Raw genomic sequence first — 16265 nt, 5'->3', positions numbered from 1 at the left:
TGGCCTATCTTGTTTCCTTTGTGACTCCTCCCTGATTATGCTCTTCTGTCACATATTTTTGAGTGTATATGAATACATTTGGCAACGTCAAAAAAAGAAACATGTGGTAACAAGCTCAAATAAATTAGGTTGTTTTTTTTTATTGGGACTTTTCGGAAATTATTTTTGTGTCAAGAAATGGATATAAATAAGGCGGTTATGCCTTTAGAGCATCAATAAGTTTGTTTTTAACATCACTGACCAAGTTAATAGCATAAAAAATGCAGTTTTTGCCACTTTTTTTAAAAATTTGAAAAAAAAAGTTCTCCAAGGCCATAAAAACATTTAGGGTCGGGCAAAAAATTTAGGATAGGTCGGGATACTGGAAACAAACAATTTCTTTTTTTATGCCACAGTCACTTCAAAAGCAACAGGACTCTGGAACCATGCCACTGCACACCAATACTGGCTATAGGTAAAAAAGATTACAAAATTTCTGTAACATTACTGAAATAATGAAAGTGGAATTCACGGACTGTCCTGAAAAATTAAATTCCTGTTAAAGGTGTGGTAGGGGCGAAACTGGTCCGTATTAAATTTATCTAGTTAACTTGAGCCGCAGCATGAGAAAATAAAAAAAAGAGTGCATTTGCGACTAGCATGGATCCAGATCAGCCTGCGCATCTGCGCAGTCTGGATTTATGCTGTTAGTTTTCAAACTCTGTTGCAATAGCAAACAGTATGGATCCTGACCAGACTGCACAGATGCACAGGCTGGTCTGGATCCATGCCGGTCGCAAATGCACTATGTTGGTTTTCTCATGCTGCGGCTCATTTATCACTGAATTTTCGCTGAATAGCTTCATTTTAGCATAAATTAATTTGTTGTATGAAATGTATATCTGGATGTAATGAAATATGTACAGTCAATGAATGCATACGGTTACAAAAAAATAAAAATAAAAAGATTAAAGGTAATGACAAGCATATTTTATTATATTTGACCATTATTACTGGCTTACAGTATTGTTTAGTTACTTTCAGAGCTTTAACAAATACGGTATGTTTACCAATTTATCAACGAATATAGAAAGATAAATAAAGATCAGAGATAATTCAATAAAATAATGAAAAAAAAAACAATGAAAAAATAAATTCAAGACTAGTGCAGATACAATAGTTTCCCAGTCATCAAAAATACACTATTTTTATGTATATCTTTAATTTATGTTATTTATAAGTAAAAACAATAATTCTAGGCATAAAGCAATATGAATTTTATAGATAGTTTTTAGTGAAAATGCAGATACAATAGTTTCACGGTAACTTTTTAAATTCAATTATGTCATTTTGAATGTGAAACTATTGATAAATCTTAAAAATAAATTATTTGACTGCATTTTAAAAGCGAATAAATTATTTACTAAGGTGTGTTTTCAAGAAAATACACAGTTTTTTCTTTCTCCTGTAAAATTTACAAAAATGCAGATACGATAGTTTCCCGGTCAGCCCTCGATATACCTTTATGCATCTTACACAAAATAACACAATAACGCCATAGATGATTTTCAAATTTGAACTCTTTTCAATTTGTTTGTCTGTGAAACTTCACAATATCCTTTATGTTTACAGACGTAGGACACAGATTCAGTGATACTCCTATGGAAGATTATTTATGCAAAAATTCTATTATTGTATTTGATCAAACGCTTTATGATTAATGACAACTATTATTGCATTTGGTAAAGTGCTTTATTGTTGATGACAAACGCATGCTACATGTTGCAATTTAGATCACTTATATATGGATATAAGTAAACCAATTAATACTTTAAATGCCAAAATCCTTAGTATCTTATGTATAGCTTCATGATAATTTTTCAAAGTATTTTTTCTAACGCCAAGTGCCAAAAGAGAACTGGTAGTCATTTACTTGATTTGGGCTATTGGAGACTAGTTAAATGTTAGCAAATACGTTCTCTCATTGTTAATCAACTGTTTTTATTACAGTTATTACATGCATACACTGTAATGTCATTAAGTACTTGTGTAATGTCAAGAGAGCAACGATTTCTGTATTGCGCTTTATGCTTATTCATATACGTAATTTCATGTCTTCATATTTTGTTAGCTGGGTCCATTTTCGTTTAAATGAAGAACGATAACTCCAGCTTACTTATTTGAGAATACAGTTAATAGCTGATCCCTTCAAGAAACTCTCGTAGAAAGAGGTAGCCAGGGTTATTAATAAAACCCGGCCCGGCCCAAACCACGGAAATAGCCGATTCCGATTGTACGGAAACCACCGGAAACTTACGGACGGAAGGCTAATATAATTACGAATGGTGATACCGTCATCTTTATCAAGGCCATTATGTGTATTTTATTTCATTATTACAAAAGTAGAAGCAAAGTATTTGATATTGATGATACGTATGTTTGATGAAGTATTGCACTTGACATAAGCGAAGACCTAAAATAACAAGATATTTGAATCACACTCAATCAAAGAAGTAATACGTTCGGCAGTCGATGTGTCATTTTGTGTACCGGACAGACACGAGATAGCAGTTTGCAGGATACTTTCAACAGAACTGGACAGGCTAGTTAAATGTACGTCGTTATTTCACACCTAACGATGTGACATAAGGCGAAGGGGTCTATACCGTGCACTGGAAGTATTTATAAAATTTGGTTGCCCGACCAAGATAGCGTTTTAGCATATTAAGTTTTAATTTAATGAAAATATCTTGTCTTAGGGAAGATATGAATATAAACACTCTTATATTAAGGTTGTCAAAGATTTGCATTGGTAAGTACACATTTTACGAAAATTAACTAGAAATGTAAGTTTATGAAATTATTATTATACTCCTTTTGCCTATCTCGGTTGCGCAACCAAGATAGATCGAAAATAGATGAACTACGAAGCTATGCGCTGTTTTCATACTTGCCATTTGTTTCAGGTTGTTGAAGTATTCAAATTTGAATATAAAACTAAATAAACTAATAAATTATATCAAAATCTAAAAACATAGTCCACTTTTTACATTTTTTTTCATATTAAAGGGAGGCAATTACAAAATTTCATAAAAAATATCAAAGTAAACATTTCCAGAAGAGGTATAACTCTATGTAATAGGTCTTTGTTCCTGAAATACAAGAAAACTGAAAACAAAATATCACAAAATGTTGCTCAAATGATAAATCATATGATTTAGCTTTAAACAAAACCGGGTGATTTTGTATGGAGATGATACCCGGAGTTACAGTAAGTTGTAGAAATAAATGAACTGGAGTATAAAATATGAAAGATCGGTCGCAAAGTTTCGAACCCGGACCCCCCCCCCCCCCCCCCCCCCCCCCCCCCCCCGCCCACACACACACCCCGAAACATGTCCGCTCAGTCTGTTTAAAACAAAACAATAAAAAACGGTAAATATCTAATACGGATAAATGGGAGGGTAGTGATAGCAATGAACTTTCATGTTTTAACAATTTACTGCTAACGTTATTTTTGTTTTTAGATTATTTAATTTTTGATTTCTCTTTCTTTTATATTTGAAATAATACTAGCATATCTTTTTAACACAGAATTAAAAAAAAACCGGTCCGGTCGGACTACGAACTATGCTTTTGCTATATGCTTATACAACTATTCACACAATGTTAACTTTTTTGTTTTTAAAATGAACATTTTAAAGCATGGATTACAAATGTGTGCAATTCAGATGTTAAATTATTATACCCCACACAATGTCCAATGCACTTTTCCCATTAGTTTAACTTGAATAATATATCATAAGCGTTTTTATATCTCGTGCGCAAAATCGTTATTTTCAATTTCTGCGCATGTGATATTATACAATAATTGCCTTTTGGTGAGGTCGATATGAGCCGCGCCATGAGAAAACCAACATCCGCCCAGTCTGGTCAGGATCCATGCTGTTTGCTAACGGTTTCTCTAATCGCAATAGGGAGCGGTGGTCTAGTGGATAAGGTGTTGGCCGCTCAATCCAGAGGTCGTGGGTTCGAGCCCCACTGGGGTCACGACCATGACTTCTCATATGACACCAGTACTGGTTTTTCCAGGAAGCGGACTCGAGAGTGGTTACAATAAGCTTGAAGCTTTCATCACAATCGAGCTAAAACAAATTTGTATAAACTAAAAACTAATCGCAGTAGACAATGTTGGTTTTCTCATGGCTTGGCTCATATGTGGATTTATCGGCCTGATAAAAGCAATATCAACCTCGAGCGAATTTATCGACTTGATATCGCTTTAACAGGTCGATAAATCCACATATCGACCACACATAAAAACGACAATTGTTTTATTATCAAATCCAGCCTACTCATAAGTATAAACATTAGATACAAATGTCTGCAGCCTTAGGTCATCTTTCGTGGTTAATTGTATACGACGTCGCATTGTTTTAACGTAATAACGTGTGGACGTCACAGCTGGAGGTCAATATGTGTGTTTGGCTTCGCCTTCGAGAAAACACGATTTTTTATCGTTGAACATGTGACTACATCTAGAACAATGGAAAGGACTATAAATATAGATTTAATGATAAAACAATAATTTCATATCACATGCGCAACAACGCTATTTTGTTTTTCTGCGCATGTGATATTACATTTTCGTGTCTCCCTATGAGAGATCGATACTTTCGTACTGATTAAAAGACGATGCGCTTATTTATACATAGGATTAAATTACTTTATCTTGTGTTCATACATGTGTGAACCCGGCCTATTTTTTGTGAAAAAAGAACACACTACTTAGTCATTCCATTTGAAAACATATAGGTTTTAATAATGGGCCTGCTATACCAAATGAAACATAATTACTTTTTGGATATAATGGAAACCCAAAAAATAAATTAATCTCCGTAAAACAGAACCGTCACAACTATATATATTTAGGGTTGAGCTAAAATGTGATTTCTCGACGCGATTTGCGTAAGGAGTTTCAATACAATGCAATATCGGGTGAAGATCAACTTTTACTATTATTTAAACAAGTTATGAAAGATGCAACCTGTTTCTGGAAAATCCCGCTCATTACACTTTCTTTACCGTAAAGTTGAAAAAAAAAAGTGTAAGGTTAAAACTTTTCTGAGATGCTTTATGGATTTGGCCACACATGGGCAGTTTAACAAACCAATTATAGCTGAAAAATTACACTCAGATCTTTCGTAAAAAACTGCAAACTATCGTACAATTACTCGGTATATACAAAAGAAGAGCAACAGTTTTATTTGCATAATTACAATAGGTTTGGTTCTACCAATGAAAAACTCACAAAACGTAAGGTCTCAGAATGCGACAGCATTACAGCTGCTCAATATAGATCCAAGTACAGTTCACTTCCGGTGTGGTCACGTAACCATAGTAAAGTAAGCAGTGTTAGAGTAAATCGTCTGCAGTACATTTTGATATTGATAAATTTACAAAAAAAAATCTTAATGAAGAAATTTGTGAGATTTGAAGAAACAACATCCGTTCAAAGTTTTATTTTGCTTTTTCGAGACTTATTTGTAAATTATGATTAGCGGGCTCAAACGATCCTTCAGTTGTTATGTATCAAAAATGCCGAGCACTAGCAAACTGACTGAAAAGGCATTCTGTATACAATAATATATCAAATCAACCTAAATAAATTGCAAAGTTTTGCAAGATATGTCTAACCATTGAACTTTAATTTTGAAGTATCTAAATTCATAATCTGAAAGTGTAGAGCATTGGTAAATATCCAAACGAACCTTAACAAGTTCAAGTTTACTTGGTCTTTTTTCACGAAACAGTGTGAATCGTTCTGTATATTGAGTGCAGTTTAATGGGAATTTTGTTCCCATTTAAAAGATTTCTTTTTCGCGTCGAGTTTTGGTTCACCAACTAATGTGAAATACACTCGATGACTGCTTCCTGGAAAGTAACCAGTACTCGCACCGAAAGAAGGGACTGTTGGAGTCATGGTCAAAATCCGCTGACAGGATTCGACCCCGCGACCTCCGGTTTAGGAGACATCTGTACAAAAATGAAAAAAGGTAAAATTTGTATCTCGATTCTACTCTATATAGTTTTGAACTAATTTGAATATAACTTAAGTAAGTCAGTTTATTCAGAGATCACTTGCAAACTTAAAAAAAAAATATATATATATATATATTAAAACATTATAGGAACCTGCCGAATATGAAATCGATTATGCCACAAACTGCAATGTACCACAATATATTCAATTTGTGACTTTCATCGTACGTCAATTCATGTCGACTAGTTCAAGAGATACTCAGAATCTGCTGTGAACAAACCTATCTCACTATTTGTTTCTATATATTTGTTTTATGGTCTTTGAGATTTTTTAAAAACTTTTTAATAAAAAGTTTTAAAAAAATGCTCATTCTATTCTCTAAAAATTGTCCGTGATATTAGAAATTATTCGTATTCATTTTTTTTGACATAAAAATAATTTCCATAAAAAGTCCTGCCTTTTTACTACCTATTTTTTTAGGCATGTTACCGGACACAAAGAATTATTTAGGCTTTGGGAATGCACAGGTGAAACAAAAACTCTTTGTGGCCCGAGAGGAATTCCTTTCTTCGAAATATAACAACTTTTTGGACAAAACGTGATTATAAGATAGTATATAATGATAACGATACAAAATATCGGGAACTAATTAGAAGGCTCTTCAAAACAACGCTATGTATAACGATTTCCTGTGTACAAGTTTACAAATTATATTAAGACGTTTTTGCAACCAGAAAGAACACGCAGTTTTAACCCATTCATCAAAGAAGTTCCTCGCGGGCATCATAAAGTTCAGTGGTTTTTTTTTTTTTACTAAATTCTAAATATGTAAGTTGATATCGACACGATATCATTCGTATCCGTCCGTAAGTTTCCGGTGGTTTCCGTACAATCAGAATCGGCTATTTCCGTGGTTTGGGCCGGGCCGGGTTTTATTAATAACCACGTTTGAACGCGCTAAATTTAGAACCGGAGATCTATCTTACTTTCATTTTCACATTTTTTTCCTTTACGATTATGACATTTTCTGTAAGTTTTTTTTTCACATGGAAGGTACTCTATATGTTGTTTGGATAGATTGTAAGCAAGTTAGTGAAGAAACAATTTTTATTTTTAAAACATACTGGCAATTTAAAAGAACTTGTTCGTTGTTGTTCCTTTATAGCAATTGAACAAGCCTGGGGATCAGTCCTTATAATTTTAGGACATGTGGCGCCCCTAGCGTTAAAATTTATCAAAATTTGCCGGTTCCCGGCTTCGTTGAAGTCAAGGAACTTAGTGTATGGTGGATAGTGCATTGTCGCTGTGCCAAGTGTCGAAATTTCTTTTTTTCCTATTTAAAACTGTAATTAATGCAAACGCATTATGGAAGAGCTACTTTACAAAATCAAAGTATGGTCATACATGCAAACAGTTGATTTATTCTGTGCATCAGACTAATAGAAGTATATGCATGCGAACATTTGATATAGAGCTATGCAGGAAGTATGTTGTCAAACACCAAGCATATAGTGTTTATATTCATCAAAATTGCGTTACATAACATACATTTGTCTACAATCATAAAGCATTTGACAAAATGCAATTGAATGTTTGTCATGAATCATAAAGCATTTGACCAAATGCAATAATGTTTGTCATCAACAATAAAGCACTTTACCAAATGCAATAATAGTTGTCATTAATCATAAAGCGTTTGATCAAATACAATAATAGAATTTTTGCATAAATAATCTTCCATATACTCCCCATGTGTGATATTTGTTTTAAAAAATACAAGCCGTACTTTCAGAAGATTATTTATAATATCAGAGGTATTTTGCAATTCCGAATGGACAGTTTGTGAATTCGTTTCATTTTGGTCAGATTTAAAGTATTTCTAGTAAACTTATTGGGTGTACAGTAAACTTTTGTTCATTCGAACTCGGACAAGCAAGGATAAATCAGACACCACCCTTTACTTGAACTCACCATCGGGTCCCAGCACACATCTATATAATGTTTTTTTGTCTGATGGTTCAAACTACTGATAACTGGAAAAAAATTCCTGCGCATGTCGAGTTTGAGCTGTACTTATTTCATATGAAGACCAAAGTCTTTAGCTATTTTCTGAAGGAGGTATGTACAACGCAATCAATCAAATGTTTTTATTAATATCTTGTTTTTCAAAAATGTTCAACGGTTAGTATGTAAACATTACAGATAAGGTGATTTATGATATAGAACATGTTGAATAACGGATCAATGTCAATACACAAATACTTCAACTGCAAAACAAATACAATAGTTGGAAGGAGAAGGTATGCAGCACTTTTACAGATACAGCAGACAACTTGTAACACCAACCTTCAGATAACCCTCCCGCACCCCCACATGATAGAAGTCTTCACCCCTCCAAACGCAAAGAGCTTAGAAGGACAGGGGAGAGGGGGAGGGAGGGTGGAGGTGATTCAATGTCTACAATCTTACCACTATGTACTTGGTCAGAGAGACATGGAGATTTAAAAATATTCACATTAATTTGACACTGAGATGGAAATACAAAAAGTTTATACTCTTATTCATATTTTCTTCAAATATTTTCCTTAGATTTCATCCTAACAAGTGACGACTCTTAAAAGCTTCCTCAGTTTCACTTTCTGCTAATTTTAATGTATCCATATCACAATAATATCTTTAATAAAAACGAGTTCACACAATTTTGATTGCAAGCAGACAGAATTTAATACAACCAAAATATGAAATTTCCTTAAGTTTTTGCTATACAATTTACGAAACCAGTCACCTTTGTATATGGCAGCTGCAAGCCTACAAATTATGTCACTGAGCTATGAATGACAAAAGCAGTTGGCTGTTGCATTTTTTTCTAATAAAGTAAACCAGGGCTGTCTGTCGGCAGCACGCTAGACTATTAGAAGCATTGATAGAAGTATAGGGTCAAAATATTAGCAGAGATTTTCAGACAAAAGGAAAAGGATAAGACAAACAATGTACATGTACCGGCATTATTTTGTGGATTCTGAAGTCCATAAGTCTTGCACTATATAGTAATGTGTGACCATGATGGTAAGCAAGTGTTCAAAGTTTCAAAGCCATATATCAAACAGTTTAAAGACAAAATATCAAATGGTATGTGAAATTTAATAAATTTCTATGTCAAAAAAGAGTCATAACTGAACTAAAGTCCTTGTCCTAGTGGGTATATAGACTATGACGGTAAACAAGTGGTCAAAGTTTCAAAGCCATATGACAAACAGGTTAGGCAAAATATGGACCGGGTGTTCTCTATTATTGTATATATGCCTGTTCATTATTATGTACGTAAACACAAGTCACTATAATAAAAGATTATCTTATCTTATCTTATCTTATACGGAAACCTTTTAAGACAAATTTTAATATGAAATACTTTATTAATTTTCCATTTTTTAACATATGTTGCTTTGGTGCTCACACCCGAGTTTCTTCACACCTGAATATTAAAAAAATTACGCCATTAAATGCTGGAATCATTCTTGAAAAAAATTAATACATCGTACTCGTATTTTATACATGTCTTAAACCAGGAAGGTCTAATACGTATCAGTTGTTCCAACTTAGACTAACAACGTCCATTTAATATTAACGGCCACACGCCGAACCGCAAAAATGCTAAGTAACCGCTTCTGTCTTGTTTCTTTTAAGAATCAACTCGTCGTTAAACATTTGATTTTAATGCACTACACGGAAAAATCACTTCGAAATTAATTCCACAGGATGCTCTGTTACCACGCAGATAATTGCTCAATACAGAATAATTATTTTCTTTAAATAGAAATAAATATATTTTCATCAAAACGTTATTACATTTTAGTGTGCACCCTTGCGATGGCCTCAAGCCACGCACTGGAAAATAAAGTTTTAAAAATAGATGCAGAAGCCATTCTGAATCATTTTTGCATTATATAGGTATATCATATATACGCCGCCCGCATAGACATTTATCGTAGTATACTCCTCACTAGCCGCCCCTGGATTTTTTAAAGTTCGTATCAGTTACTAGCCGCCCCTGGATTATTAAAGATTGTATCAGTTCATAATATTCGGTTTAAAAATAAATGTACGGAGAAGTATTAACAATTTAACACTACTCTAAAAAGGTCTGAATCATTTTGTTTATGAAAAACAAAAAACAAAAAAAAACTTTCCTTTTTCTTAAAACTATGTTGCTTTTATGCACACACCGAGTTGCTACGCACCTGAATATTAAATATCATTCTTGATAATCTTGTACGTGGTTTTTGTATATATGTCTAAAACTAACAACACCCGTATATTTTAACATACTCTGTACGTCATATTTCTCTATCAAAAAGGCGTCAGTTATAATCCGCCCCTGGTTTCTATAAAGCTCATCATTAAACATTTCGTTTTATTGCAGTACACAAACATATTTATAATTGATTTCGAAGATAGGTAGATTTCTTTATTTCTTTCAAAAAAGGAGAGCATGCAATGCTATACTTATGTTTCCACGCACATAAATAGTCCGCTTATACAGAATATAATTGTTTCCCTTAAATAAAAATTTTACCAAAATATTATTATATTTTAGTATGCACGCACGTGTTTTCCCCATCATTGTCCGCCCCCGGATTCCTAATATTCATATCAGTCCAATTCAGATAAAATATTGAAACTATTCTAAAAAGAAAGACTTGATTATATTTATGAAAAAAAATCCCATTTTTTTTTCAAAGTATGTGGCTTTGATGTACAACCCCGAATTGATACGCGCCTGAACACCCAATTATTTTATACCCATTGATGCAGAAATCATTCCTGAATAATTTTATGTATCATATTGGTATATATATCTAAAGCTAAGACTGCCCGTGCGATTATCACGGCTATACCCGGAACCGTGCGATTCTCACGCCGCCGCGTAATTATCACACGCATGGTAATATTACCACGCGTGTGATATTCACGCGACACCGGCATGAAAAACTTAACTGATTTCCAAGTTCAGAAAGGGCCATAATTCAGCCAAAATAGTTGACAGACTTATGTACTCTTGTCTACAGATAGAGACTGTTATAATAAACAATTAAATAAAAGTTTCAAATCCATAAGTCAAACACTTTACACAAAATGTGAACTGGTACGAAAAACTTAACCAAGATTTCTAAACTTGGAATGTAGTTTGATTCCTGTCTCAGCCATTCGTAGATGAGTGATGATAGCTACCTATCTGAGACTTTTTGTTGAGCTTTGCCTAGCTTTCGGCTCCATCTTGGAACCTTCTTCAGGGCGGACTGATGTCACGTGACGATCGATGATCACGTGATAAGACCTTCCTATTCGCTGAACGAATACAGGCTATGACCTCCCTCCGGTGTATAGGAAGGTCCTGTCACGTGTAGCGTAATGGCGGATAGGCTTTTGAACACTATATTTTTCACTTGGCATGGCTCTTTAAATATGTCAGTTATTATGTAGTATATGTAGGGAATATTACTTATTGTAGTATGACCTATAATGTAAATGTTAGTCACTAGATCTCAAACTAATTCAGAGACTATACCTACGTTTTTTGATTTTTCCAGAATGAAAGGCACTATAGATCCACTATGAACCAAAATGTATTCAAACAAGGTGAAACTATACTCAGCTGGTGGTTGTTCTATTGTTACATTTATAGTTCCGAGATTACTGTCTTGTGTGAAATCTATTGTTGCAAGCCAGTTTCTTGGAGAACTTTCATTTACTGGTATAAAGCCTGTTAACAAAAATGTTTTATGGTTTCATAGAATGACTTGAAATAAGTACATAACTACCATATACTAACATATAAATGCTCCATTCTTAAAAATTCCAGCATCTCTCCTCCAAACTTATGCCAAATTAATTTATACTGTGTAACAGTAGAAAATATGGCCAATAAAGATACAGGTTACTGTTTCTTTCTTTTCAAAACAGTATCATTTAACATATTTTTTTATTTTCTACAATAATGCAACTTATCTTAAATTTAAACAAATACCATTTAACAAGTTTATGAACCGGGTACATCCCTCTTCACACACATTTACAAAATCACTGTCCGTAGTAAAATCAGTCACCTTAAATTTTTAGTTTTCCAGGATTTGGAAAATATGATAATGTGGTGATAATGTCCACCTTCCTAAGATAGTTCTGTACGATTGGATCAGTACTTCCCTTAGCGAAATGCAATGGCATTGAAACATCATTGAATTACCATTTATTCTTTGGGAAAGTAACCATTGAAATACCATTTATATTCGCATATAGGTTATAGTGCAATCATTGAAAAACCATCAAAACACCATTGAAACACCATAGAAAAAACCATTAAATACCATTGAAATGGGCCGAAATATACAAATAAGCTCTCTTTAAAAAATGAAATTTCAATGATATTTAATGGTATTTCAATGGAGGAATTTTAATGGAAAATAAATGGTATTTCAATGGTACATCAATGGAAAAAAAATATATGTAATGAAAATCAATGGTAAATCAATGGATACAAATGGTACTTTAATGATATCTTAGAATGAAATTCAATGGTGAATAATGCACTGGATGGACAGCATTTTCCCACTGCAACTGCATGGCGGGCAATTAGGGGACATTGGACAGATGACTATTCTGACAGGTGGCCTTAGTAACCCTTGTAGCTTTTAATATAGAGAGCCTGTCTTTCGGCGGATATTCATTTATCAAGTGACTTAAAGCTGCTTTCCACAGTCTCATTAAATTTCGTTATAGAAAAAAGTAATTGTACTTGTACGTGGTCAAATAATTCTGGTTTCAATAGTGAAATAGTGAAACACTGATAATTGTTAAATTTGGCGTACTTTCAAAGATTTCAGTGGTAAACCACAAACTGTCGTCGACGACACTTAACAGTTATAAAAATAGCAAAGCAATTACTAGCTGTGGCTTTTATTTATAGATTTGAAAGGTTACTGGAATAAACCACTTCAGCAAAGGGGTACCCTAACTTTTTATAACTTATTTTTATAATAAATATTTAAATGACTGCCTCTTTCGATAATAAGACGCCGTGGTGCAGTGGTAAGCGTGACGGCTCTAGGATCTAACTTTTGTGAGTTCGAATTCCAACGGAGATCAATCTGGTTTTTTTTTTCATTTGATATTTTTTCATTTAATATTCTGCTAACATACACTATAAAATGATGATATGTTAAATATGTATTTGAATTGCATTGCCAGTATCAATTTGCTATTTTCGCATATAATATAGGTTCAAATATCTTCGTGATTGTGAATTATTCAACATTGTGTGTACTTGCACTTTACGAGGATAACATTTTTTATCGTTTGCATATTACGTACTCTGCCACATTGAGAAAATAGCCATACTCAGTTTGGCAAGGAAAATGGCACTCAACACTCTCTACAAACGAACAATAAATAGAATTAGGAAAGTATGTCTTATTCCCAATGGCACACTTCAGTTCCTCGCGTGACTTTGGAGATTCCGATTTATCAGTGTTCTTCAAATATATTTCAAACCCTTATCTAATAAATGGAACAGTCTGGAAAATCCAAATCTAAAAATAAAAGCGACAGCTAGTTTTGTCAATTTCACGTTCTAAAAATAGGTTTCGGAACTCCCAGGAAATAAGCGATTACAAAGTAACAAAATGGAATTTAAATAAAATAATTGCTATTTGCATAGTCTTAAACCATAAAGAAGATATAGACAAATGATAAGATTCCATGCGATTCCACTGAAAGTAGCTTTAAATCATTGCATTAGGTAAATATATACATGATATATCTTGCATTGTTGCTTTTAACTGGATGTTGATGTCATGTGTAAAATAGGAGATGTGCAAGTTTACATTATGATAAAGACTTTAGGTGAGTCACAAGGTGAAAATGTGCATTTTGTTACTATTTTAGGGGCCATAACTCTGGGAATAAGTGGTTGAGCCACGAAAAATAGGAGGTGCCCAAGTTCATATCATGTTAAAGACTCTAGTAAGGTTTCAAGGTTTATATGAAATTCTTTTTTAGGTAGGTGTATCATCACAAGATGAAAATGTGCATTTTTCGCTATTTCAGGGGTCATAACTCTGGAAATTGGAAGGGGGACGTGGTGCCAGCTGGAAAATAGGATGTGCACAAGGTGATATCATAATAAAGACTCCTGCAAGTTTTCATCTATCTATATCAAATACTTTAATTTTAGAGCTTGGTGCACCACAAGATGAAAATGAGCATTTTTGACTATTTCAGGAGCCATAACTCTAGAAATAGGGGGCAGAGACAGACAAAAACTAGAATTGTCACAGGAGTGACGAATTACAGCCCCACAATATGGCCTTGTCACAGAACAAAGCCAATGTCAAAGCCGAACATGCCTGACCTTTGACCTACTGACCTCAAAATCAACCTCATGATTAACCTCCCTATGAAGTTTTATGATCCTCAGTCCTAGCGTTCTCAAGTTATTGTCCGAAAAAGGTGTAAATGTTCCTGGTCACTCCAACCTTTGACCTTTGGAACTCAAAATCAATACGGGTCAACTGCTGGTCATGACCAACCTCCCTATTAAGTTTCGTGATCCTAGTCCCAAGCGTTCTGAAGTTGTTGTCCCAAAACCGTTTAAATGTTCTGGGTCAATGTAACATTGCCCTGTGACCTACTGACTTCAATATCATTAGGTCTCATCTGCTGGTCAAAACCAACCTTCCTATCTATTTTCATGATCCTAGGCCCAAGCGTTTTAAAGTTAATCATCCGGAAAATGTTTGACTGTTTCGTGTTATTGTGACCTTGACTTTTGACCTATTAACCTCAAAGTCAAACTTGACCCGTATTTTATCATGTTGCACATGTGTGCAAAAATTCATGATCGTAGACCTAAGCGTTCACAAGTTATTATCCGGGAACCGTTTAACTGTTCTGAGTCACTGTGAGCTTGACCTTTGACCTACTGATGTAAGAGTCGAACCTGACTTGTATTTTATGATGTTACACCTGTGTACCACAATTTATGATCCTAGGCCCAAGCGTTCTAAAGTTATCATCCGGAAACCGTTTAATTGTTCCGAATCACTGTGACCTTGACCTACTGAGCTCAAAGTCGAAACTGACCTGTATTTTTGATGTTACACCTGTGTACCAAATTTTATGAGACTAAGGCCTAAGCATTCTCAAGTTATCATCCGGAAACCGTTTAACTGTTCAGCGTCACTGTGACCTTGACCTTTAACCTACTGAACCCAAAGTCGAACTTGACCTGTATTTTCTGATGTTACATCTGTGTACCAAAAATTATTTTAATCGGTCAAGCCTTTCATGAGTTATCATCCGGTAACCATGAAAAACAAAGGACCCACCAACCGCCAAGCTCACTCCTATATTTATATATATCACCCCAAAACTTCGTTTTGTTGGGGTATAAATAGGAGGTGCACAAGTTCATATCATGTTAAAGACTTATACAAGATTTCATCAATTTATATCAAATACTTTTTGAGCTAGGTGCGTCACTTTTTTTTTTTCGGACACACATACATGCACGGAAAAGACTTAAATCATATGACCCCACCACTCATAGTGGGGTGACAAAAATACATATTTTGGCAAAGTAAGAAGCATGGAAATCAAGAACTGATCAAGCGTGTATAAAAATAATAGTCATGAAAACCAATGACAAAAATATGACTGCATCTGACTAGAATTATATGAATCAAAGGAACAGAAAAAATATCACATTTCATTATTCATTTAAATTTCTTGTGTATTCAACATTTATAAAGACACTTACTATAGTTGATATCATGCTATTCAGATAAATCTGGGCCAGAATTTTAAACACTACATCATCATTTTTCCGCCAAAACAGGTGCTATTTTATTTACAGATCATGAAATTCAGTTACTACATTTAGAAGTGGTAAAATAATGGTTTTTCAATGAAAAACAATGGAACAAACTGATTAAACAAATTTTAAGCAAATTTTGTAATGAAAAACAATGGTTTTTAAATGAAAAACAATGGACCAACTGATATAAAAGAACTAAGTATATTCTGCAATGAAAAACAATGGTGTTTAAATGGTAAAGTGTTATTTTGATCATTGATTTCATCCATTATTTTTCCATTTTTTGAAAAAATGCTATTCTAATGGAGAAAAAGGCGTTGAAATCAGTCCGGATAAATGGGTTTTAAATGATTTCTCTGAAAAAATGGTACTTCA

At 33.8% G+C, this 16265-nt stretch overlaps 1 protein-coding gene across 1 annotated transcript in view; it reads right to left on the bottom strand.

Moving 5' to 3' along the window:
• LOC123536870 (uncharacterized) overlaps nucleotides 1-16265 on the bottom strand; it is a 95552-nt gene that overhangs the window by 60854 nt on the left and 18433 nt on the right. Inside the window, exon 6 of the mRNA XM_053529265.1 lies at nucleotides 11593-11783. Within this exon, the coding sequence (XP_053385240.1) occupies nucleotides 11593-11783 (191 nt within the window). The remainder of the gene's footprint in view (nucleotides 1-11592; nucleotides 11784-16265) is intronic.

The sequence above is a fragment of the Mercenaria mercenaria genome, chromosome 17, assembly GCF_021730395.1.
Source record: "Mercenaria mercenaria strain notata chromosome 17, MADL_Memer_1, whole genome shotgun sequence".
In the NCBI taxonomy this organism is placed as follows: Eukaryota; Metazoa; Mollusca; class Bivalvia; order Venerida; family Veneridae; genus Mercenaria; species Mercenaria mercenaria.
Note: the sequence above shows the minus strand (reverse complement) of the source record. Positions and strands in the feature narration are given on the sequence as shown.